This window comes from Schistocerca gregaria, chromosome 3 (genome assembly GCF_023897955.1).
Source record: "Schistocerca gregaria isolate iqSchGreg1 chromosome 3, iqSchGreg1.2, whole genome shotgun sequence".
Lineage (NCBI taxonomy): Eukaryota > Metazoa > Arthropoda > Insecta > Orthoptera > Acrididae > Schistocerca > Schistocerca gregaria.
The window spans coordinates 586,727,987-586,755,276 of NC_064922.1; the positions used below are offsets into that span (position 1 = coordinate 586,727,987).

The 27,290-nt window shown below is 37.6% G+C and overlaps 1 protein-coding gene across 3 annotated transcripts in view; it reads left to right on the plus strand.

Annotated features, from left to right (window-relative positions):
* Positions 1–27,290, plus strand: part of LOC126354761 (protein phosphatase PP2A 55 kDa regulatory subunit) — a 466,678-nt gene that overhangs the window by 416,847 nt on the left and 22,541 nt on the right. Inside the window, exons 1-5 of one of the 3 annotated variants that reach the window (XM_050004651.1) lie at positions 2,135–2,423; positions 2,606–2,671; positions 2,933–3,030; positions 4,571–4,736; positions 8,288–8,400. In XM_050004651.1, the coding sequence (XP_049860608.1) occupies positions 2,417–2,423; positions 2,606–2,671; positions 2,933–3,030; positions 4,571–4,736; positions 8,288–8,400 (450 nt within the window). In that variant the 5' untranslated portion in view covers positions 2,135–2,416. Of the gene's footprint in view, positions 1–2,134; positions 2,504–2,605; positions 2,672–2,932; positions 3,031–4,570; positions 4,737–8,287; positions 8,401–27,290 lie in introns of those variants that run through there. The other 2 variants (XM_050004650.1, XM_050004649.1) reach the window with 2 other exon arrangements.

The following is a 27,290-nucleotide window of genomic DNA, read 5'->3' on the forward strand; positions in this document are numbered from 1 at the left end:
ATCACTGTCAGCTGCCGTACACGTTTACATGACGTAAACTTGGTAATTTTTCGACTCTCTATTCTGTACGAGTTCTTGAACCTGCATAGCCAGGTCAATGAAGTCTGAAAATTAGCAATGTTCATGTCAGATGCGATCCAGAGGGCCCCATCTTGCAGCTCTCCATCGGTAATGGTGCATATCCTCTCACTAGGAGTTCTAAATCTTACGAACAGCTTTTCATTCAGATGGTTTCGGGTTTCCGTTTGGCGCATGTTTCTTACTTCATGTAATTCATTCTTCCATTTGTGTAGTTAACGCTCCGATTTTACGAAACGAAAACTCCTTTGCACACTACTTAACTTCAAGCGTTTTATCCCTCCTTCGTTCACCAATATTTGACTGCTTTTTCTTTGTCGCTGAAAGATGTTGCAGCACATTTTTTTTTCTTCGTAACTATTACTGTCACAACTGACGTCGTCCGAACCGTAATTCATGGAATCATCACAGTTATTTCCTATTTCTTCTAACATTTCCACACTTTCAAACGAAATTGACGATATCATTCGAATGACTGTCAAGGAAAACAACTAACAAAAGACACATATATACATCCTCAGGAGAAGTAGGTTATTTCGGCCGGGAGCCGCGTTCTTCATATTTCCTTATTGCTAAACTGAGAATGTTAATTGGATTCCACATTACTTGTGAAACTGGAAGAAAAAAGAGGTTACTATCAGCGGGCAGGTCTTACGAAAGCACAATAAATATTAATTCCGCTTTAGAGGGCGTGGCTCTCGCTCTTCTGTATCAGTCCCCAGGTCAGCAGGTCGTGAAAGTACTCAGCAAAAACCCTACAGCTCTCTTTCGCATTAACGGCCAGCTCCCCTTTCTTATCTCTTACAAAGTCCGCCCCAGGTAGTTGAATGGTCAGCGCGACAGACTATCAATCCAAAGGGCCCGGGTTCGATTTCCGGCTGGGTCGGAGATTTTCTCCGCTCCGAGACTGGGTGTTGTGTTGTCTTAATCATTATCATTTCATCTCATCGACGCGCAAGTCGCCGAAGTGGCGTCAAATCGAAAGACTTGCACCAGACGAACGGTCTACCCGACTGGAGGCCCTCGTCACACGACATTTCATTTCATCTCTTACAAACAGTTCTCTGCCCTAGTATCCAATCAGACTCTTTTGGAATTTCCCGAAAACGTGTCTGCTGTTGTTCTTACTGAAGTTGGTCTCAATCTCGTCCAGTTCCTGCTTCATCTTCTGTCTTCTGGTCCATCTTATTGTTCGGGCTACTTCTTTTCTTGCCTCTAAGAAAACTTCCCATTTTTCCGGGTCCTTCTTGCTGCTCGTCTCTCCACGCTTTCCTGCGAGTCTACCGCTTCGTCACATTCCTTGTTCCACCCCCAGTGCTTACGTTTCTTTTCTTCCTTTACCCATAATTCAGCCTGTTTCGCCATATTTTGGTTCATGTTATCCCATTCAGTGAATGATTCAATTCCTTCCTTATATCTGGATCGATTGTGTCTTAATTTGTCTCTGTCTACCCTTAATTTTTCGGTTCTTATATTCGTCTGTGGCAGTCTGTCCCTGTTTGGAATCCAAAGGTACTTAACTTGTCTAAGATAACTGTTTTTTTTTTTTTTTTGCGTATCCAAAACTACGTTGATTCCCGCTTTCGCATCATATTGAGCTAATTTCCGATGATATTCTATATGTCATCATGTGCGAGACGAGAATATCGGTAGAGGAATCAGGGCAGTAGGAATGTACTGGCGATGGAAACGAAATCTTTCAGCCGCACTTTAAACTCCAGACAACATAAAAATTATGAAATTTCTCCACTTTCCACCCAGATGAAAAACTTTGTTTCACGCAATTTTAATGGTAATTTACCTTCTAATAGCTGCAACGAACGTACGATCGCAAATGTACCGGCGTCAAGAAAAGCGTTAATTAATTTATGAATGTCATTCACAGCAAATTAAAAACAGTTTAGGGTAGGTCTTTATTTACCTTGACGTGTTTTGACGCTATGACGATTCAGAGAGCAAAAAATCGATTTTTATACACAGCGACTCTCTCGACCTGTCGATAACTGTAAAATTGTTCTGCAGTTGCTACTTGGCGTACCTCTGGAATTGCGCAGAAGCAGAGATAATACTGCTTCAACACCTTTAGTCACGTGATCTGTAAGTCTCCAAGTGCTTGTGGCGCGATGCGATAGTCAAGTTTTCCTGATATTTGCTCGGCGTGTGACGTCATGTTGGTTGTTATGCACTCGTGAATACCGCCATTGCTAGTGACAATTTTATGTTGAAATGTGACAAATCCTTTTTTATCGCTCCTCCTTTTAAAGAAACCAAGTGAACATAAATTTTTAAATATCTCACAGACTGCAGTAATCTTCCGAAATTCTCCCCGGTGTCTGCTATGGCCGGTAAGCAACTTGTTTATGTGGGATAAATACGGCGACCTAATTGCTCTCTGGAAACATGACGGTTAGGAATTTAAATCTCGGTAACCTCACTTTCGATAACTAACAAAAATCTTGTTTTAGTGCTTTTGTACGTATGCTATTTTGAGGAGCGTTGTTATAAGGGATTGTATCTGTTCTTTTAGGTAATGGGGAGGTACAATGGTGCTTCTCTCAGGTGAAAGGGACGCTGGAAGAGGATGTAACAGACGGTGAGTTTCATGTCAGGCTATTTTATTGTGTTATACATTCATGTAACAGTTGCTTCGAAGAACAGAGAGATAATGAAAACCACTGTAGACATGTAGTTGTAGTCGTAACTGTAATGTTTTAGCAACAACTAGTCCCAATAGTTGCGGTAACGTGTAGCAGACAGTACCAGTAATCTTCGTAGTCCTAGTTAAATACATTTAGTAAAATAAAACGTTTTTCCACCTTGCGAATCTCATTTGTGTGAACATTTTATGTTACAGCTGATATCATCTCCTGTGTCGAATTTAACCACGATGGTGATCTCTTAGCGACAGGGGATAAAGGAGGACGAGTAGTCATATTTCAGAGGGATCCTATCGTAAGTAGTTGTTTTCTGTATTTCGGAAACAAGTAATTTTTCATACGTGTTTAATGTAGTGCGTAGACGTTGTTAATTGAGTGAATCCTAAAGCAAAACCTTTGAGACTAATAAATTTTCTGTCGGTAAACTCGTTAGACAGATTTGAATTTATAAAGTATTAACCATTTTCTGTAATACTTCGGCCTAAAACATAAATGCTCAGAATATTCGTATTTAGTTGCCATTATATGAGATACATTCTTCACTCGGTAACAACGAAACTGGGCATTTTGCAAACTTTTGTTCGCTACAGATGAATATAAACCCCTGATGGTGTATAGTATGATTTCAGTACTAAAATGTAGAATGAGAAATTAGATGCCAAGTCTTCTTGTTTACTTGTCAGTGATTTTGTGTGTGTGTGTGTGTGTGTGTGTGTGTGTGTGTGTGTGTGTGTGTGTGTGTGTGTGTGTGTGTGCAAATATTGTTGGTCAAATGAACTTGTTCAGTAGAGTAAGAATAAGTGTTGTTAAATATCTGGCCGTAGCTAAAACAGGAGTTACTGGTCGCTAGATGGAATTGGTTTTTGGAACTTTTATATGATGGATTTCACCATTTGATTAAGTTGCTCTCACAGTCTTCCACATTTTGCCAGTATCCGGTCAGTGGGCATTGTTTGTATGCTATATCAGGACAGTCCGTAATTTTTGTCACAGCCTGGGAATCCTGCTGTTACTGTGACAGAAAAGAAACCAGTTCACTGTTGACTTGCATAATGACAGAAATTTTAAGTGTAAAGTGCAAAATAATGTTAGTTTTTTTAATCTTACCTGCAGTGGCCCACTCTTAACACAACCAGAAGACGTAGTAAACTGATATGATGATCAGTGTGACTTTATTTATATAAATTTTTCATTCGTGGATAACTGTAATTATTATTAAAATATGTGAACAAGGGGTTTTTATTGCGATTTAATTTCGGTATTAGTGCCTGCTTGGTTCTGACACCCAGCTGTTCATCTGGTAGATATTTTGCCAACACTAAGTTGTATATCTTCATCATAGGGTAGAGTTTGGTGGTGTTGCTGTAGGTGGTGGTGGTGGTGGTGACAGACTTTTGTAACATAGTGTGAAGTTTGTCTTACATTAAATGGTTTAGTTAGTCAGGCCATTCACTGTGGAAATAAGATACAGGTTGTGGTAGCAAATTCATGAATATTGTAGCGAGAGATCCATGTTTATGCCGTATTTGACACATTTCCAAATCATTACTTCAAGATGAATTCAAAAAAGCTGTGCTGCTCTGTAGACACTCATTGTATTGTGAAAAATTAGGCCAGTAGGCTACCTATATGGTATCATTATATTTGAAAAATACTCAACAAGTATATTATATCATAAACTTATATAGCAATTATCTCTGTGTACAACTAATTTGTAGTGAGTTTTGGATGAAGTCGTGATATTGTGAAGTGTGACAAATGTTTTCATTGTCTATTTATTTGGTTTTTAGTTGTGTTCACATAGCTTTCAGCTTCATTATTTAATTGTATTTCAGAGTAAAAACTGCATTCCAAGACGTGGGGAGTACAAAGTGTACAGCACATTTCATAGTCATGAACCTGAGTTTGACTACCTCAAGAGTTTGGAAATTGAAGAGAAAATCAATAAAATTAGGTGGTTGAAAAGGAGGAATCAAGCCCATTTTCTTCTCTCCACTAACGGTAGTCCAGACAATATCTCTTACTTTGTTGTCAAATTAGATTTAATTTTTATTGGCTCTCGAAATAAGTATTTGCTAAATCTGGTTGAATGTCTGTAATTGTACAATGATTGAAGTTTTAAATAATCGCTTAGCTTCAAGGCAGCAAATAGTTCAATTTTTTATGGTACTATAGGTTGTGATCATATTTACAGAATGTGTAAATTTGTTCATTGATGTTCAAAATATGAGCTAGCAAAATTATTTTTGTTTGTTGTTTATCTAGTAATTTCTCAATATAGCCATTATTTTTTGTATAAAATAATTTGGTTGGTGTAGTGCTTAATTAAGCATAGGTATCAGTTTACCAATTACTTTTACTTCAAATAGTTTGTTTATATAATAGAATATAAGCTGAAAGGTGCATGGTCTGCATTTGGGTGTGGGTGTGGATGTGAATGCAACTATTACTATTGTATTCGCGTGAGATGGAGTGAAAATAGAAAGCATTCAAAGTTTTTGGATTTTGGTAGTTGGCATAGAAAGAAGAGAAATATTAACTTCTTGGTTTACTGTTCACAATTGGTTTGGTGGCTGTGTATCTGACTCCTACCTTCTATTTGTTCAAACTCGTGGTTTTCAAAGTTTAAAAACACAGTTATAGAGTGTGAACAGCAGAATGTTCAGTATATCAACTGTAAGTTGGCAGACTGTTCTCAAGTTCACAATTGGTAGAACTTGGTAAAAGTCAGGTGGCTTTCTCCAGTGGTAATTTGTTTTTGGCTTTGACCAACATTAGCTAGCTGCCAGTACTGTGTGAGTAAGCCATTGTTGGCTGCAGTGTTACATTGTTGTACCTCACTGTATTTCATTGTTTCCTTTGCTAGTGATAAGTGTACGTGATTGCTGCAGTTAGCAACTTTAAATATGTCAATAACGTACTTAGGTGCCACACTCACTTAAGTGCCTGGCAAAGGATTCATCGAACCATCTACAGACTATTCGTCTACTGTTCCACCCTTGAGCAGCATGTGGTAAAAATGAACACTTAAAGATTTACATGTGAGCACGTATTTCTCTTGCTATATGTAGACAGCGGCTAAATATTTCTGCGTTGGAGGAGAACATGGTGACTGAAATTTTGTGAAAAGATCTAGTCATATTGCAAAAGCACTACAGTTTTAATGATTGCCACCCCCACCTCTCTACTGTATCCATGGCACACCCTCCAGTTTTACAGTAATATAAAAGGACTTAGACATCTCTGAACTTTTTCACAGTCTTCTGTCAATCCTATTTTATGCAAATTGCACACGGAGCAGCAGTATTCCAGAATAGAAGAGACAAGTGTCATGTAGGTAGTCTCCTCAGTAGATGTGCTGCATCTTCAAACGGTTTTGCCAATGAAAGTCTTTGTTTGCCTTCCTCACAATATTATCTATGTGATTATTCCAATCCAAGTTAATTCTAATCTTTAGCTATTTAGCTGATAAACGCCCTTTAGATTTTTGTGATTTATTGTGTAACTGAAATGTAAGATTCCTTTTAATAACCATGTGGATGATCTCACAATTTTTGTTATTTAGAATCAGCTGTTTTCGTCCCACACAAGTATATTGTGTTTATCATTTTGCAGTTTATTTTGATCAACAGATAAGTCAGTATCATCTGCAAACAGTCTGAGGTTGGTAAAATTATCTACTAAATAATTTATACAGATTAGGAACAACAGGGGGCTATAACACTTCTTTGGGGAATGCCAGGTACCATTTTTTTTAAAATCTGACTTAAAATCAGTTAGTACATAGTGTGACCTTTCAAGTAGGAATTCACGAAACCAGCTTCCCAACTTGGAACACACGCCATAGGCATGAATTTTCTTAAAAGTTGCTTGTTAGGAACGGTGTCAAGACTTTAGTAAATATGGATCAGTTTGAGATCTCCTGCCGGCCAGAGTGGCAGAGCGATTCTAGGCACTACAGTCTGGAACCGCGCAACTGCTATGGTCACAGGTTCGAATTCTGCCTCGGGCATGGATGTGTATGATGTCCTTAGGTTAGTTAGGTTTAAGTAGTTCTAAGTTCTAGGGCCATTTGAACCATTTGAGATCTCCTGTTGATAGCATTAATTACTTCATGTGAACAAATAGTTGTTTCAGATGAACAATATTTTCCGAACCTGCTCTGACTATTTGTCTGTAGTTTTTCTTCAAAATAATTCATAATGGTAACAAATAATATATGTTCCAAAATCTTGCTGCAAATCAGCGTGATACAGATGTATAATTCAGTGGATTACTCGTATTCCTTTTTTGGGTATTGGTGTGACCAGTGAAACTTTCATCTAGTAAGCTGTTGTATCTGGTTAAGTGTGATGTTATTATATCAGCACACTCTGAAAGGAATCTAATTGGTGTACAATCTGGACCAGAAGACTTTGCTTTATTAAGTGATTAAGCTGCTTCAATACGTAGAGGATAGCCACTTTTAAGTTATCCAGCTTTCGAAATGTGGTGCTACAAAAGGTTGTTGAAGATTAGGTGGGTAGATCATGTAACTAATGAGGAGGTATTGAATAGGATTGGGGAGAAGAGAAGTTCGTGGCACAACTTGACTAGAAGAAGGGATTGGTTGGTAGGACATGTCCTGAGGCATCAAGGGATCACAAATTTAGCATTGGAGGGTAAGAATCGTAGAGGGAGACCAAGAGATGAATACACTAAGCAGATTCAGAAGGATGTAGGTTGCAGTAGATACTGGGAGATGGAGCTTGCACAGGATAGAGAAGCATAGAGCTGCATCAAACCAGTCTCAGGACTGAAGACAACAACAACAACAACAACATGTTGACCACTGCCCTTGGCTTGAATTTTGTAATATTTACTTAGTCTTTATTGAGAAAGGAATTTCAGAAAACCCTGTTTACTCTGCTTTAGTGATGCTGTCATCAGTAACATTACCATTTATGTTGGGCGGTGAAGGTATTTTCTCTTACTGATGGTATAGTTCACACGTGACAGGAATTTCTATGGATTTTCTGGCAGATTTTGAGACAGTTTGGTCTTAGACCACTACATATTAATGTGGCATACAGATGCAAACAAATAGAAGAGAACAAAAGCAAAATTTATTTTTTTGCTTTGATGTTTTTATGATTTTGTTTGCTTTTATGGACTGGTCTTGTAATGTATCCTGAGGTATGTGTCGGATTGGAAGATTGTTTAGTTGTGAGGGTGAAGACAGTGAATGTGAATATGAAATCTTAGCTGTGCTTGTGTAATGATCTGTAACATGGCTCAGAGAGGTTGACAGTTGAATTAATGAAGCCCACAAATGTGAAGAGATTGATTCATTTTTGTTATGTTGCTATTTTGCACATACAGTATTGAACTTGAATGACTGGTTTACACAGATCAGTTTGATTACCCCATTCTTCAGGCCATGCACTTCATGTTGCCAGGTTAATGTGTTCATTTTATATTGGAGCTAAATGTAATGAAGCTGTTCAGTGTGTAAAGTGTATTTTTTTCTGTTACCTTTATATTTTACTAAAACACTGTTCAACTTGTTCCAGATAAGACTATAAAACTTTGGAAGGTTTCGGAACGTGACAAGAGAGTAGAAGGTTACAATACCAAGGAAGAAAATGGACAGATGAAGGATCCTTCTTGTATAACACAACTCCGGGTGAGTATTTGAATTTCATTTGGCATAGCATTGAGAGAAAAAGATGTGTATTATGATCCAGATCAACCATGCACGGTATATTACAGGAAACAAAACAAGCCTCTTACAATGAAGTGAGCGCCATATATTTTATATGGACACATGTTCATGGACCTTCAATACTGAAAATCTTAGATAATTTTTGACACTACCTAAATTAATAAAATTGGTAGAGCTAACCTTAGCCAACATAGTAAACTCCAGTTCAGAGGGGATTTTATGACCTATTCCTGATAAAAATATGGTAACTGTATGTTGGAATATGTAATGGAAGGATAATTAAATCACTGAATGAAATAGTGCAGAAGATTCGGCTCAAAATATCCTTAAAAACAAAACAGGGTTAATATGATGTGTCCCTAACAAAACAGTAGCACAAGAAATCAGAATCATATACAGATTTAAATATTTTAAAGCAGTAGCCACAGAAATAAAACACAAGTTAACCATAGAACGAGGTATTAAAAATGCAAGAAAATGCTTCTGAGCAGGATATCAGAGAGCAGAATCATTGGAACAGCTATAAAGAAATTATGAAATGGTAAGAGCAATATTAAATTGAATAAGGGAATCCAGGATATCATGAAATTAGGACAGACCATCTGTACTACAAACAAGGAGCTACAATCGGTCCATGAGAAGGGTGATTCCACACGTGTAAGTTGGTATCTGAGAGTGAATAGTAGTGCTGGGTTGAGAGGAATATGGTGAACTATTTTTATAAAACTGAGAAAGTGGTTGACTGAAGGCTGTGAATAATCCACATAATGCCAGAGACAGCATCAGTAAAAAATTATCTATGCGGTAGTTATACTTTGAGAGAAGGCACATGGTCTCAATCTGTTGTTTCTAGGATTCATCACCTTTTCAGCTTCTTGTTAGCAAATATGTGTGATCCAAATCATTATCGCACAACTTTTTAAATGTTTTGTTTTAGTTCAGTGTGTGGAGTTTCCTTCTATATTCTCTTACAGCAATGTTTTTTAATTACGTAAGTATTATTTTTGAAATATAGAATAGTTCTGTGCCCAAGTGAACCGTTGCCTGAGGCAGTGAGCAAGAAATAGCACACTTCCAAGAGAAAATGTGGAAGTTCAGTTTTGATTACTAAAGCACATCAACTGTTGTATAATACATGTGTAGAACAGAGGAAAAGCTTCATATCCAGCATGTAACTCCTGTAGCTAACTGTAGGTGAAAAGAATAGGAGAACAAAGAAAGGAAACAAGGATTCTGAAAATGCCGTCAGTTCTTGAGTTGTACAAAATAATGTAGAATACATTGAAATGTTGTAGCCTCATGTACTTTTGTGAATAGCTCGTAAATGCCTCTCCCTTTCCATTTTTCACAAGAAAAATTTGTGGATGCCTGTCAGGTAAAATGAATGTCTCGATATTGCACCAGTTTTACATTGTTTCATCTGCTGAGTCACAAGTTTATATCTTTTTAAGAAAACTGTTTTGTTTCTGTACCAGTGATTAAAAAAAGTGCAGGTCACATCCATCTATAAAGGAGAACGTGACTGATCCACGTCACTACAGTCCCAATTGAGCAATGACATTATAATGTTAGCAGTGGACAAAGCCAAGCAGATAAATTTGATACATACAAATTTCCTAATACATTTGATGTAGCACCGAATCAACACCTGCTAGAGAAAATAAGTTCGTGATACATTTGGCCAAAATCGTGCTCCAGTTGTCAAAGTATTGAGATAAGGAAAAGAGTGCTGTTGGGGTTTAGAGCAGTTCAGACATCGTACTAGAATATAGCATATCCAAGGACATTTAATAAGGCAACGTGTTTCCTGATAATGCAATTTGCTGTGTTTATCACATACAAGCCACACTGAAGAAAGTGTGTGATTTATCAGCACAACCATACAAATATCTGGTATATTTTCAAATCAGCTGTAGTACTAATTACTAATATCTCTGTTTGAAATGAAAAACAAATTTGCTGGGGCCGGGAAATTAGTTACGTGTGTGAAATAATAGTTTAACAATCTGCTAATTGACAGGTCATTTAAGTACTAACGATTATCAGCCTCGTAGTTCTGTTGTTGTAATGGGAGTGCGATTTGGTATTGAAAGTGTATACATAGAAGTAACTCGTGTATCCTTTGAACAGGGTAGCGATTCGTCTGGAAAACAGCGAACTCTCGGGGTATTTTACCTGGAAAAATCAGGGAAGTCCAAAGGAATTTTATGAAATTGCAGGGAATTCTGTGTTTTTAATGTAACATCGGAATTTATTTTTGTTGAGCTTCATAAATCGCACATTTTACAATACTTCATATTCAAAAGTATGATAATTTTTTGGATATCAGACCATGTTGAGAAACTGTGATTAAACTACATGTGGGAGGAAATAAGTCGTTACACTGTGAGATCCTCCTTCCCCCCCCCCCCCCCCCCCCCCCCCCAACATTCCAGCTGTTACTGTCTCAGGAGCTTCTCATGACATCTTCCTTCCCATACCTGGAATTCTCAGGGGACTCACCTCCATCCCCCTCCCCCAAGTCTGAGTAACCACCACGATGAAGTACTTTATTTGAACAGAAAGTGTCAGAAGACTTGACAGAGAATCTTTCCAGCTTCCACAGGCACTTGATCCAGATGTGGCAGCAACACTCACAGTCTACGCCAGATTCACGGTGTCAGTGAGAAGCTTGTCTTTAGGGACATGCTGAGCTAGACAGCAGTGATATATGGAGGGGTGGCAAGGATATTTCATTAAGAACAACTGGACGTCAGTAGAAAAGAATTATCATTTGTCAGTAATTACTGCAGAGGAAATAAAGCTGTCCCTTATGATCTGAAGTGTAAAATTTTGACCAAAGGGACTTTCTTTAGGTTTCAGTTAAATTTTGCTAATAAGTGCTGGTGAGAACAAAATTGATGATGGACTGGTTAGATGCTTCCAGAATGAAATTTTCACTTTGCAGCAGTGTGTGCACTGATATGAAACTTCCTGACAGATTAAAACTGTGCTGGACCGAGACTCGAACTCTGGACCTTTGCCTTTCGCGGGCATGTGCTTTACCATCTGGTTAGATGCTGTTTGGAATTGCAAACTTAGTGCTAAACTCAGAGAGCTATACTATCTCGGAATGCTATTAACGGGGGACATCACACATTAGATAAAGACCAAAGTTACTATGTTAAACATAGACCTAGTTGTTATATCTGGAGGTACCACTTAAAAATTGCAGGTGCTTGATGTCTTTTTACTCAAGCCATTTAAAGACAGTCTCCAAAAATGCGATTCCAGAAGAGGATCACACACTCACCCCAATTGGCAAGATTAAAAAGTCATCAGTAAGTCTCTATGGATTGTAGTGAAGGCAACATATTTTAAGAGGAGACTGACAGTTACAAAACAATTATTGCTTGTGGTGTTAACAATGACACAAGTGAAGACCGTTACTAGAACATTGGTATTCATGTGTAATTTATCAAAATTTAAAGAAATGTGATAGGGGATTGTGATAATGTCCACATTGTGAACAGTTTATGTAAATGAATAACATGACAATGTGACATATTTCTCCCTGGGTTTCTTGCAAAATACACTGTGGAAGAGCAACATGCTAGATTCTGTTTTCCTACATTCCTGAAAAACCTGTAAGTGTCGCATTGCAGACTCTTACCGATGATCTGAATGTACAGTGTGTGTTTCCAGATGTGTGAGTAGGTTGAAGACATCTCCAGTAGTAGTAGTAGACAGTACATTGGCCTGGACAGTGAATTTTTTTTAGGGAAATAGGTATCCCCAGAAGTGCCCTTGAGAATTGTGATTACGTATCTTGTGCATGATGTTGATAAGCAGTATTACCGTATTTACTCAAATCTAAGCCACACTTTTTTCCAGTGTTTGTGATCCAAAAAACTGCCTGCAGCTTAGAATCGAGTGCAAAGTAAGTGTAAGTTCTGAAAAATGTTGGTAGGTGCCACCACAACTAACTTCTGCCGTCAAATATATGTAGTGCTACACAGGCATGCTTTGCAGGCACAAAGATAAATACTGGCACCAAAACCTCTGCGTCAGTAAATAACATCTTCTATCATACACAGTCTATTATTTGGTTCTTGCTGATCATTATCAAAGAGAGCAGCATTGTAAGTAACAACGAATAGCAGTCTCTTGCCATTGTTTCGCTAATGAGATGATTCGTCTCTCTTGTTTTTTAAGCCATGCCGCGAGTGGCGACAGACCGTAAACACTCATTATCTGAATGCGACAAACAATGCATGACACAGTACAGTACTGCATTTTCAGCTTAGAGTGATGTAAACACCTTTAACAAAGAAAATGGCACTTATCAGATCAAAGAAAAATAAGCAATCAATTCAAACCAGACGAAGCACATGAGAAAGGAAGGGTGCCCGTATAAATACGGCTGGAGTGTCTGAGACATAGCAATGGCTACCTGGTAAAGCTTAACTGCTAAGCTTACGATTCGAAACAAGCTACTGTAAATGTATTGTCATTTATTCGACCTAATTGTGTCTCATATTACAATGGACCAACTTTGTTTAGATTTGGAGGTGTGTCCTAAAACTTTTCTCTCCCCTTAAATTTTGAGTCTCACGTGCGGCTTAGATTTGAGTGTGGCTAAGATTCGAGTAAATGTGGTAATTGAAACAAGCAAGCAAGGAAGGTTGGTAGAAGTGAAATACAATGGTCGACTTCAGTTTATTGGGAGAATTCTAGGACAGTATAGTTGTCTGTACAGGAGACTGTATATAGAACAACAGTACATACCATTTTTGAATAATGCTAGAGTATCTGGGATCTCCATTAGGACAGATTAGAGGAATACAACGAAGCAGTTCTGAGGTGTGCTGCTAGATTCATTACTGGTAGGTTCCATCAACACAAGAATATTGCAGAAATGCTTTGTGAGCTCAAATGGGTGTCCTTATAGGGAAGATGACATTCAATTCATGAAACAGTACTGAGAAAATGTAGAGAACAGGCATTTGTGACTGACTGCAGAACAAATCTACTACTGCCAACATACATTTCGTTTAAGGACCACGGAGACAAAATAGAAAAATTTGGGCTCATATGGAGGCGTATAGACAGTAGTTCTTTCAGCACTCCATTTGCAAGTGGAACAGGAACAGATACGACTAGTAGTGGTATAAGACAACCTCTGCCATGCTGTAGAAAGTGTGATAATTTAAAGAGTTCAGGAATAAAGTGGTGCATGTTCTGAAATGAAATACTGAAACAGAGTAGTCTTTCACTGCACTATTAATGAGTCCCAACTGTAGTCAGTCATGCCATATGAATGCTGAATAGTAACATGTTTATTTCTGCTGTGGTGGAGGGTGAATGGATGACATCGAGCTAACACAAACAGCAAAAATACAGAGGAGAGCAGCGTAATCTGACTGCCTTATAGTGAATTGATTATGGTTAATGAAAATTTGTGCTCAACCAGGACTTCAATCCAAAGTGTACATGCCCCTGGATATCTGGGAAAAAAGAGAAGTTGTTTCATCTTTAAAAAACCTGGGAATTTTTTATTGTTTTAGTTTTCAATTAATTTTTTTGTAATTTTTGACTGGTAGGAAATGATAGTCTAACAAAGAATTTTTCTTTAGCTTGCTACAGCTGAATAATACTACAATAGTAAAACATAAGTCACAAAATAACACCAAAATATAAAACTTAAGTGGCAAAGAAAATTCGCCATTTATAAGAGCACACAATGCACATACAAGCCCTGCAGACAGAAAAATGTGTAAAAGGGTTTAAAGCAAAAACTATGCAGTACTTTGTAACAGCAAACTGCTTTCAGTGAGTGTGATGTCACAGTTCACATTTATAGCAGATTGCTGTAAAATATTACAAATGGTGGTTTGAGAAATGTTACTTTCAAACTATTATTTCCTTTTACACAAATGAATTATGTTACTTGTGAAAATGTGTGGTGAATTTCTTATCGTTGAGTGTTTGACACTCGTTCAAAACTCAACGCTTTGAGGACCAACCGCTTAGAAAAGTTTTGGGCTCAGGAGACCAGCCACTTAAGCCATTATTGAAAGTTTTAATGGCATAGTTATTGGTAATATACATTAAAAAGTAATGTGCTAAAGAATAGCAGTATTATATGTGAAACTTAACTTTTCTTGTAGCCATACTCTATGTATATAAATTTAAAGCTTTAACTTTTCCTATTTGTATGTTCTGGCTGGTTACACCATGTTGCTGTTAGCGGACTGCATCAAATGTCCTATGCTGTATGCTGTCAGTGGCTGGCGAGGTCATGGGAGACGAGCTATGATTGGTTGACAAGAGCATTGCAACCTCAGTTTCAATGCTCAGAAGGTGTCATGCTGTGTTTGGTGGATTCGTATTCATACTTTGGTAATAACGAAAATAAAGTCTTCTGTATTGTCTTGCATCAAAGGTCTTTCCAAAACACATTATTGTGAGTTTTGTTTCCTAGAATACTGGCAAGTTCTATACCGGTATACGAAACCATCACCATTTAAAGAATTCAGAAGTATATTTTTAACTGAGAAATCCGGAAAGAATCTGAGATTTTTTGTCTTGTGTCTGTAGTAGAATGTGCTTGTGAGTTGCTGTTGGGAAATCAAATATTTGATGATGTAGTCTCCTCGGGTTATCAGCCAAGTCAAGACAGGGTTCTGCAAGAACTCTGAAAGATGCGTTGATAACTCGAAGATTTCATCATTGAAATTCCTCGAGAAAACTTGCATTCCCATACGTAGTATTTGCGATGGTTGCAGTATACAAGTGTCCACTAGGTATTTGGGAAATGAAAAAGTTGATGAACTTCTGTCAGACAGAAGGAAGGGATTATTAATTTATGGCTATTTTAATGCAAATTTCTTAAAGGAATCTTTACAGGAAAAGTGTTTCATGGAAATGATGCAGTTGAGAGGCTTTTCTGTCAACAGTTAAGTTTTAGCTGAAGACATAAAAGATAGTTGATATGGAAAGAAGTGTTTACAATGCAGTACAATCATTATACCATTTACTTTATAGTAGTCATTTATATGAGCTACAAAGAATGCTTCATCAAAAAGAGTACAGGCCTTAAGTGTCCAATCTTAACTGGAGAACAGTTCAAGAAATACGAACTTAAAGATAAAAAAGAATAATAAGGCAAAGCAAGAATCTGACATTTTAGACACTTGAAATTTCAAGTGTAGCTAAGAAGTACGGAATCTTTTACTGTGAAATTTAGACATTTGACATAAATTTTGTACTTTTAACAATTGTTATATTGCTCAAGGAAAGTTGCAAGATTACAGTACATTACTGTGTTGAAACCATTTTAATTTATGTAATTGTGAAGATATCTGAAAATAGGTATACCACATCCTAGTTGAGAGTTAAATGGTTTTTAGCATTTGTTGGTTGCTCTACTACTAGTCATACACATAATGGGAAGTTCAAGTTAGAATACCAGCAATGTTATGAAAAGATAAACTGCACTTTACCATATAGAGGAGGCATTCTGTGAGAAACAGGCACAATGAAAAGATTGCTAAACATTTAGCTTTCAGCTGAAATGCCTTCTTCGGAAATAGAAAACGCGCACACATTCACAAAACCACAACTCCACTACACACATGGCCAAGGTGACTTGACTGAGCTGCAGTTCAAAACTCCTGTACAGTAGAGGAATTCTTGAGCTGAGGTTATTGATTACGTGAAAGAAAGACGTGCATCCAACCATATAAATATTTGTTATTTAAGTAAATTGAAATCCATTGGGTACAGGTGGTGCACAATTACTGTTGAATGTTCAAATGTAAAGGCCAAGCAGTGGGTCACAGAATACATAATTTATTGCAGATATGTGTTTTGACCATAACATTTTCATCATGGGTGCTAAAATACAAAAATAGAAAGGATGAAGAACAGACATGTAATATGTATAAAACATGGTAATGTAAATCCATAAAAGTGTGGACAAAGAGATGACACACTATTACCAGAAGATTAATATAGGCATAACCACGTCAGAACCTAAATGTGTGGTAATTGACACTAGCATTTACATGGCAGAAACAAAACTAAAGCTGTTGCTTACAACCAGTGCAGGCAGTGAGGATATGCATCATTGAGGACCTATAGTGCTCTCTATTGAAGTGCACATCTGAGAACATGAAGCTCAGTTTTATTTAAAACCATAACATTTGAATGAATCTTAATATGCAATATATCTGAGGTACGCAAATTACATAATAAAAGCAAACAAAAAATTTAAATTCAAATACAGCCTTAAAAGATAGTTGTCACCCTACGGGTCTACATTGCAACAAAACCATATTGAATTTAATAATAAAAATACATTTATAGAAGTTTTATATGGCGTATTTCATTCATGTAAGACAAAATGTATGAGGGATGCTGTGAATGAAACCTGAAAAATCTGCAATCGTATAAAATAATGTAAATTAGGTGCACAAGAGGCATGAGGCGCAGAGATGTAATAATCTAAAACTACGAGGGTAATCCCAAAAGCAAGGTCTCCTATTTTTTTTATAAGTACATAGACCTGTTTATTTCTAAAATTGTTTACATCAGTTAACAGCTTGAACATTTAACTGTTTTTTGACATAATCACAATTTCTGTCTATGCATTTTTGTAGACGCTGTGGCAGTTTTTGTATGCCCATGTCACACCTTACTCGCTGCCATGTCGTTTAGAAAGTTGTGAACCTCTTCTTTCACCTCGACATCGGAGCTGAATCGCTGGGACCACAATGTTGACAGGTACTGTGAGACTCTGAAAAAACTCAAACGGGCAATTCAGAACCGGAGAAGAGGAATGTTGAGCAAGGGCGTGCACATCCTCCATGACAACACTCGCCCGCCCACACATCACTCGGCAAACCGTTGCTCTCTTGCAACAGTTTCAGTGGAACATAATCACCCACCCACCCTATTGTCCTGACTTGACACCCAGTGGCTATCACCTGTTCCCTACGTTAAAAGGACATTTGGCTGGAAAGCTATTCAGCTCAGACGACAAAGTGAAAGAAGAGGTTCATAACTTTCTGAACAGCATGGTGGTGAGCTGGTATGACATGGGCATACAAAAACTGCCACAGCTTCTACAAAAATGCATCGACAGAAATGGTGATTACGTCAAAAAATAGCTAAATGTTCAAGCTGTAAACTGATGTAAACCATTGCAGAAATAAATGTACTTATGTACTTATAAAAAATAGGAGACCTTACTTTTGGGATTAACCTCATGTTTTATGGTAAAGAACCTAATGTTTCAATGAAGTGCCATTTACACACTTACACACTTCCATACTTACATCTGTTACAGAGCTATTAAGTTGTTGCTGATAGGTACATCAAAACACTGCTTCATAATAGAAGCAATTCACAAACCTGCACTTGAAATTTTATTAGGAACTCTGTTTACATGTAATATAAGAGAACCTTATAGAAATAGCCATTACAAACCTTAAAAGGAACTTCAATTTTTAAAGATGATGATACGGTAATACAATGCACAAAGCAATAACAGCTAAGGAACTTTTTCATATTCAGTAGTGCTGCACGTCACGTGTGGCATAATTTCCATTTTACATACAACGATTTTAAAGATAACTGCTAAGTGAAATGTAAAGTGGGGATTACAATATTTATAATGCCAGTTAATGTTAAAACCAGTATTGAATACAAGGGGACTGTGTTTTGTAAGACACAATCAAAACTGAAATAAATACGAATGGCACACTTGATCATTAAATTTCCAGTCTGTTGTATAAGGGAAGGTCAGTGCTGTTGTTGAACATGGCTCAACATGGGTCGAGGTGCCTTATCTTCTTATAAGATGCTTTTCAAACAGCTCCCAAAAGTGGATATTTTTCACTAACAAATGCTCTTTAACTGGGGAACTCCAGAGGATTTATGATGACAGAATCTTTTCTGCCTCCAAAAAGCTCATAAACCCTCCCTTTCTGGGTCTGCAGCTTGGGGGGGGGGGGGGGGGGAGATAAGGAACCTTGTGTCTGCCTTCAAATAGGTGGATGGCAAAATTAGACTTACTCTCCGTATCCCTTCTCTCCAGTGTATTTCTTTTAAATGCCTGCCTGTCACATGTAGTGAGCATCACACTCTGGGTACTGGATTTTATATATTACAGACGCATGAATGTTTTTAGTCTTCTGTCGAGAAAGAAATGTTACCTTTGTCTTATTTAAAAATTGCTGCTATCTTCATGCTAATGTTCCCTAATGTGGCAAAGAGATGTACTTTCTATTATTTGTGTTTTGCAAATTACTATTCTTGCATGGTTCTGTCACTTATATTTACTAGTGTTTTTACTAGAAGTATTAAGTATATATAGTTTGGTGGATAGTTATTCATTCTATTTCGAAGTCTCACTCATTCGGAGACAGTGGGAGTTTAAATAACTGGTGGAAAGCAAAAATTTTAAATAACTGGTGGAAAGCAAAAATTTTTATGTTGAATTGTATGATTTGAATCATAATTGTCTCTGCGACAACATTCGCTCTCTTTTATTTCTTTGTTTGTTGTCCTCAGTGTTGATGTGCTGACTAAAAGAGTGGGGTGTTGGAAGTGCAGTACTGTCTACTGTAAATGGTGTAGCCGGCTGATGCACAGTTGTTTCACAGTTGTTTACTTTTTCACCCCCCCCTCCATTTACACATTTAATATGGCCGGTGTACAATTGTTTAATGTTCGATAAGCCTCATTAATAGTTTACAGACAAACATCCACATACTGCTACAATAGTTCACTGTTGAATATCTATGAGCAGTAAAAACAAAACAGCATAGGTCACAGCTCTTTCAGAATAATTAGGTACATTGTTTTAACACACGGCCTAATTGTGTAACACTTATTTCATAGTTAAGTTGAAGCATTGTTGTTGTTCTAATCAAAACAGGTTTGTGGTCAGAAACTCGCCCATGGACTGACTGACTTACGCCCAAAAATTGGGCCCTTATATATCCTCACAATAATAGGTGCTAAAATACCCATTGTCCGAAGTTAAATTTACAGAAATTACAATTAAAACTTAACTCATTAAATTAACTGAATACAAGAGTTAGGCCTGATTATTTCTTTAATCATGAAATTACCAAATATCGTTAAACAAACAATACTTTTTACAAAACTGTTAATTACGTTGGAATTAAGGGCTGGCTTTGCTACCATGTTTTCGAATAGAGCCAAATAGGTACTTCAAGATTACTAGCATTGCTTCTTCCAAATGTTTACAATTCGTACAGAATTAATATTTGTTTACATGTCAGCAATATTATTTGTTACGAATAATCACTGATTTCACTCTATAATGAAACGTGGTAGCTACGAATAGTTTAAATAAATTAGAAAATAAATTACATACATAAAACTAAGCACATAATTAGATCCTGTGTTAATTCTTTAAAACTGATGGTCAACCTTTCTCTTCTATAAAAATGCAGGTTATATTCATGTATGTTAATAGTAATTAGTTAAGTGAAAAAATGAATTTTAAGTAGGCAGATGGCAAAACAAGAGGGGAAGTAAAAATATGCCTGCTTGCTTCATCACAACTCTACAGTCCATGTAGGTTTTCTTATGAAAAATCATATAACAGTGGTTGCCTTATATATTTCTTATATTTAAATCAAGGACATTAATAGAGCAATCATTTTCCACCTAACTTGCAATTTTTTTCTCGTGTCAATTCATTAAATTTAAATACCACATATTTAATTACATCCTCATCGCCATTTACTGGAAGTAGTGTGTTGTCAACATACCTAAAATAACACACAATTTTCCTAGCTAAGTTGGTGTTTAATCTGAAGCAAAAAATCTGTTCTCCAGGAGCACCAGTAGTATACATTGGATTGCAATTTAGTTAAAATTCTGACTAACTAGGCAAGTGCTGTTTCCTACAACTGCAGGAAACTTTGAATCAGGCTAGCTAATACCATGCAGCATATAGCCTTCAATAAACAATGAATTACCAACTGTGACACCAAGGTGTGCACAAACAGTGTTCAACAAATACTTCAGGAACAGCTGAGTGATAAAAAATATAACTGATTGCTATCCAAAGCGAGATCGGGGAGCTGGTTTATTAAAAAAGAATAAGAAACTACATAATTTACATCTTGAACTTACAGGACTTCTAACAAATCAAGCTTTTAATAGTCTCCTCTGATGTGTAAAGGGATGTTGATGTAGAACATTAACAATTTCTTGACTTCTGTTTGTACCACATAAATATGTTTTCTGGTTCTTTTCACATTACTGAAAGATCAATGTTATCTCTATGTACCTCAAAATCCATGTCCCCTATCTGTGTCACTCTACACCAATGCTCTATCGTGGGTCAGATGGGATCTGCGTTTACATATCCTGCCGGTGTGGAGCACCATGTTCTGCTGGAACATGTCTGGTGTTTATGGCAGAGCTTGACAGCCGTTGGCAGAGCCCTCTATTTTATTGAACGGGCCTCCCTTGACTGTGTCGTAATATTTACATGACAGTTGTTTTTGTTCTGAGTTACAAGGTTTTAATCTACCTCTGGAGCAGGGCCAGGTTACACTTTCATCTCTTTTTACTGTTTTTTAATCACTCTTAAATTCAGTTTGTCTCCTTTCTACCACACCCAATTCACTATTTCAGGTGTATCACTTTGTTGAATAGTGAGCACTCGTGACTGTAATAGATTGGGTGAATAGCTGTGGGTGGCATGTTTCCTGTCGCATGCAGATCCACGGGAACACCCACCTGCTGACTACTATATTTCCTTCCTATTGTTTTTATTAGTGATTTATTTCAAAGATCTCCATTAAAGTTTTAACTTTCTTGCTTTTACTGTTGTGTGTCTCATGACTAGATCAGAAAAAGTTTTTGGTGGATGTGTCTACTTTCAGATGGGCGTCTATTGAGGGACTGATGACTTCAGTTTGTCCTTTACCACTCCCCCTCCCCTTTTCCTCAACCAACCAACCAATCTAATTTCGCAACATTGTGCAGAACAAAACAGACTGTGATCATTTTTGTTTGGAAAAGTCTTCCTTTGTTTTGGAGAAACTGGGCTACGTCTTTCACATGCCCGATGCATCATTTATCACCTTTTCCTTTAAGTTAAGTCTGTTGTAAGATTTTGGAATGGCTTTATTAACCCTGATGTGATGCTGTGCCCTTCACCTCCTAAAACTAAAGCATTACACTGTTTCTCCTTTTGTATCTGGCATATATCAGGGCTTTTCCATATCCTCACATCATGTATAGGCTCGGGCCATAAAAGCATTGACACTAGTGAACATTTCATTATAATCACATGTTGTTTGCACACTGATTCTAGGAAAACCCTTTCGGCTAATATATTCATCTCCATGTACTGAAGTTATGGGTTTGTGTGTGCGTGTGCAATTGGGAGAGCCCCCACTGCACATGGAAACGTGGTATCTTGACTGCCACTTCAGTTCTGCTGTTTTGAGTTTGCCTATGTTCCTGGAAAATTGGATCAGAACAGTGCTTTTTGTTAATATAGTGAACAACATATGAAAATATCAGTGGTACAGTTATTGGTGTATGCCCAAGTCTTCTCCTACACTATTATGAAAATTTGAGTCTGCTAAACAGTGCAAAAATGTTTCCATTTATCATGATTTTCCGGAAGTGAGTAATTTGCCAGCTGAAGAATGTTTTCACTCTTAAACCTGTACAAACTTTTTGGTGTCTGTCTTTTGTATTTCTTCTGACTACATATATAATTTGTTGACTTTTCAGCACCATAAATTCTGCCGTTTTTACTAAAAACACTAGGTAACACTCAACCACAGCAGAATATACCCAGCTTAATGTATGCTTCAGAGCTTACTTCAAAACACTGAATATGTTCTGCTTGTGAGAAACTTTGTTACCGTTATTCATACAAAATCTGAGAATGTTCTCTGTGTTGAGCAGCTTTTCCACCACTTTACTCAACTGTAAACATTCTTGGGTGAAGTATGTTCTGACTTCCTTTATTCATGGTAACCTGAGAATTTTCCCTGAAATTCAGAGTATAAAATACTTTCTCCATTCCAGATGCTTCTGAAGCAGGAATTGAGAGAGCAAACAGTTGCATGTGCTGGTGAACAAATCCACACACGTAATATAAAAATAAGATTTATATACGAGGGTCACTCCAAAAGAAATGCACACTATTTTTGTAAAAATACAGTTCTCATTCTGCATGTGTGAAAGTTTCGCAGTGTGTAGATATATCCCTCCTGCTTGTTTTCAAACTTAGTTCAACGTGTTCCTGTGAGTGTTGCTGTCACAGCATGTCTTCAAGATGGCTGCTACACTTGGCATTTGTCAGAAGCAACGTGCTGTCATAATATTCCTGTGTTGTGAAAACGAGACAGTGGGAAACATCCACAAGAGGTTGAAAAAGGTGTATGGAGATGCTGCTGTCGATCACGATACAGTTAGTCGGTGGGCAAGCAGGTTATATGATGAAAGCGGGCACAGCAATATCGAGGATTGTCTTCGCAGTGGCAGGCCTCATACAGCACACACTCCAGACAATGCGCAGAGAGTTAACGAATTGGTGACTGCTGACAGACGCATCACAGTGAACTAATTATCAGGCTACACTGGGATAGGGGAAGGAAGTGTTTGCAGAATACTGAAAGTGTTGGTGTTAAAGGTTTGTGCCAGGTGGTTTCCAAGGAAGTTGACAGTAGCTCAGAAAGAAACAAGAAAAATGGTATGCAGTGAACTTTTGGAACAATACGAGAATGGTGGAGATTAATTTCTTGGAAGAATTGTGACAGGTGATTATACATGGCTCCATCACTTTTCACCAGAGACGAAGAGACTATCAACAGAGTGGCATCATGCAAATTCACCCAAGGAAAAAAATCAAAACCACACCTTCTGCTGGAAAAGTTACGGCTACGGTATTTTTAGATTTCGAAGGACTCTATGCTTGTGGACATCCTGCCAAGTGGAACCACCACAAATTCTGATGCATATGTGACGACACTGAAGAAACTTCAAGCTCGACTGAGTCGTGATCTACCACATTGGAAAAAGCAGGATGTTTTGCTGTTGCATGGCAATGCACGGCCTCATGTCAGTCAAAAAACCATGGAAGCGATCACAAAACTCGGATGGACAACACTGAAACACCTGCCTTACTGTCCTGACCCGGCTCCAGGTAACTATCATCTCTTTGGGAAACTGAAAGACTCTCTTCGTCGTACAAGGTTTGAAGATGATGACTCCCTTGTGCACGCTGCCAAAAAGTGGCTCCAACAGGTTGGTCCAGAATTTTACCATGCGGGTATAAAGGTGCTGGTTCCAGGATGGCGTAAGGGAGTTGAGAGGGATGGAAATTACGCGGAGAAAATATTGTACTTAAAGGATGTATATACATACTGTAAAACTTTCAAACATGTAGAATGAAAGATGGATTTTAAAAAAAGTGTGCATTTCTTTGGGAGTGACCCTCATATGTTTTAATGTTCTGTATCTCCTCCTAACCACTGAACAGATTTCAACCAGACTTGGTACACACATCCCCCTACTCTCAGGCAACAATCATTGTGGTGCTAAGAATCACTTGCCTATCAGTGCAGTATATGTGACATCATAAACAATGAGATGCATGGAAAAACTGCTACATCATGCATGACTTTTAAATTTCTTACTCTCGTACTATTAACCGTTTGCAATAAGTTTTGCAGAGAGTACCATATTTATTTGAAACTAAGCTGCACTTTTCCTGTTTTTGTTGTAAAAAAAAAAAAAAAAAAAAGGCCAGCGGCTTAGAATGGAGTGCAAAGTAAGTGGAAGTTCTGCAAAATGTTGGTAGGTGCCGCTACAACTAACTTCTGCCGTCGAATATATGTAGGGGTACACAGGCATGTTTTACAGGCACAAAGATAAATACATGATCTTTTTTCCTCTGCCCTGAGTTTCAACCACTGCATTTTCAAACATTATCCAACTAAGTAAATACACATTCCGTATTGTTCATCTTTGAATGTAGCAGCACTTAAATGTACTACGAAAATCCGACTGGCAAGTCTGTTTGGGAGTTTTGTCATTATGGCCAACTCTACATTCTGAATTTTTTCCCACCTGTGAGAAGACATGGTTGCTAATAGGAACTTTTATGAATTATGAGTCACATGCAGTATTCTCTTCAACATAAGAATAATACGAATATAAACATTTTGCGATGTATTCTTTCGTGTTTGCTGCTGTCTCATTTAAATCCGGCCTGCCTAATAAACTACGAAACTAGACTGAGACAACAGCAAACGCGGAAGAATATACATATTATGTCATGTTTATATTAGTATTATTCTTATCCCTAATAGTGATACAGTCAGAAATGAAGCACAGCAATTGACTAGGTGAGCTGTGGTAGCGCGCACAAAAGCAAGCCATGCCGCGAGCGGCGACAGGCTGTAAACACTCATTATTAGAATGTGACAAACAATGCATCACAGTACAGTAATGTATTTTCAGCTTAGATTGACGTAAACACCTATAACAAAGAGAATGACACTTATCAGATCAAAGAAAAATGAGCAATCAATTCAAACTAGACGAAGCACATGAAAAAGGAAGGGTGCCCGTATAAATACGGATGGAGTGCCTGACACACAGCAATGGCTACCTGGTAAAGTTTAACTGTTAAGCTTACGACTCGAACCAAACTAGTGTAGCTATATTGTCATTCATTCGACCTAAATTGTGTCTCATATAACAATGCCCCAACTTTGTTTCGATTTGGAAGTGCAGCCTAAAACTTTTCACTCCCCTTGAATTTAGAGTCTCAAATTATTTCAGGTGCGGCTTAGATTTGGGAGTTCTTTTTGCTTTGATTTCGAGTCTCATTTTTCAAGTGCGGCTTAGATTTGAGTAAATACGGTATCCACATATGCCACTAAATGGCCCTACAAAATTATATCGTACCACACACAGTTTAAGAGATAGGGCACCATAAACACTGAGGTGTGTGAAAAAATGCTGCACAATGCATGGAGTTTTAATACAGTTTTTTTTATTACTGAGACATTTCTACAGTTGAGTCAACTTAAGGAAATCCCTGATGCCTGGCAGTTGTGATGTGCAGATGGCAGTAGGTGAAAACAATAGCTGTTCATAGAGCTGTGAAGAGCTGTTGACATAGAACTAAACAAAAAATCACGTTGTAGACCCATGGAGCAGCTACTGCCAGTATACAGAAACTGTCTAAGATCATCTCACACAGACTACTGTAGAATCTCAAAGGTGTTTTCATGAATGCATTGAAATGATTTTTTTTTTCAGTATTACACTATCAACTCATTCCAAGAAACTTGAATCAACTACACAATTAAAATAACTAGATGCCAAACCACAACCTGTCATCTCATTCTACCCACAACCCAAAGACCCAGTTACTCATGAACTGCCTTAGAACAAAATGACCGGTAGTAGTAGTACATCTTGAAAACCCATAACTTCATTATGGAATCCCCATCGTTTGCCTTCTAACCAGGACTAACAAGGGGACTGTGTGTACTTGCTCTCCAATTTGATTCATATGGATAGGGATTATTGATTGGGGCTAGGACTTCAATATATGTAAAAAGGATGGTGAAACTATCAACTATTTTTGAGAAAGTTGAGTCTGAATGGAAAATATAGTGCATATATAGTAATGTGTCGTTGCTAGCAGCCAAGGAGTGCATGGCCAACAGAGCTTACCGAGTAAGTGCTTGGTTTCATAAGATGGACTCTGGATCGAATCTTGCTCCCACTACTCCCCCCTTCACACAAGATTCTAATAGTAGGCTAATTATGAATGTGCAGATTATCAGTAAATAAGGGATCATTTATTGTTAACATAATCTTCACCTTGAACATTTGGACTTCTCTCTAATGTTTCGGAAGTGGTTCACCATAATAACGGTATTCCTGCAGGAATGTTTCACCCCCCATGAGCCCATTTTTCCAGAATAAGTACAGAAATACAAGTATGGTATGACTCACTGTATGAGCCCATTTTCCCGGTAATCCTGTAGTTTTTTACCCACAACAATAGTGGCTTGTGCACAAACAAATCACAATTGGTGGATGGATAGAGAATGGGAACAGCAGTTACAAACATGAAGAATACTTCATTTTGTGTTAGCCCCGTGGTAATTACATGTCAATGCTCCAAGATGTCTGATTTTATGAGTAAATGTATTGATGTGCCTGGTTCTTCAACAAGAGAATGTGAACCTGATAGTGAAGCAGAATTGCTTCAGAAGTACAATTAAAAATGACACTTCTGTACAGTGAACAGCTCCTTCTCCAAAACAATCTCATTGCTTTGAAACCTTTTGCTGTAATAACACAAGAACCTGTGGAAATTGGAGAAGAAATATTTTCCAGAATTTTTGAAACTCTAGCAGGGAAGCAGTTCTTGGTAAAAGATGAACTAATTGCTCACAAAGATATTGATGAAGACTGTGTGTGTGTGTGTGTGTGTGTGTGTGTGTGTGTGTGTGTGTGTGTGTGTGTGAATAAACTGAAGAAGTCACTCCATTTTCATCAGATGATTGAGGCCGAAGGGAAGAAGTCAAAATGGCCACCTTTTATGTTGCACAGTATTACAAGATTAAGGTGACCAATCTAGCAAGAGAGCAGCCAGGATATAGTTTGACCCCTGTTCATAGAATGAGATCTTGATGGCAAGTTTGAAAAGATGGGAATAACTAACAAGAAAAGGTGGAACAAGGCACGAACAACTTAAAATAGTTGATTTGTGGCCCTATGATTGTTCCATAGAAGCTCGAGAATGTAATATGTAGATGACAGGGAGATACCTG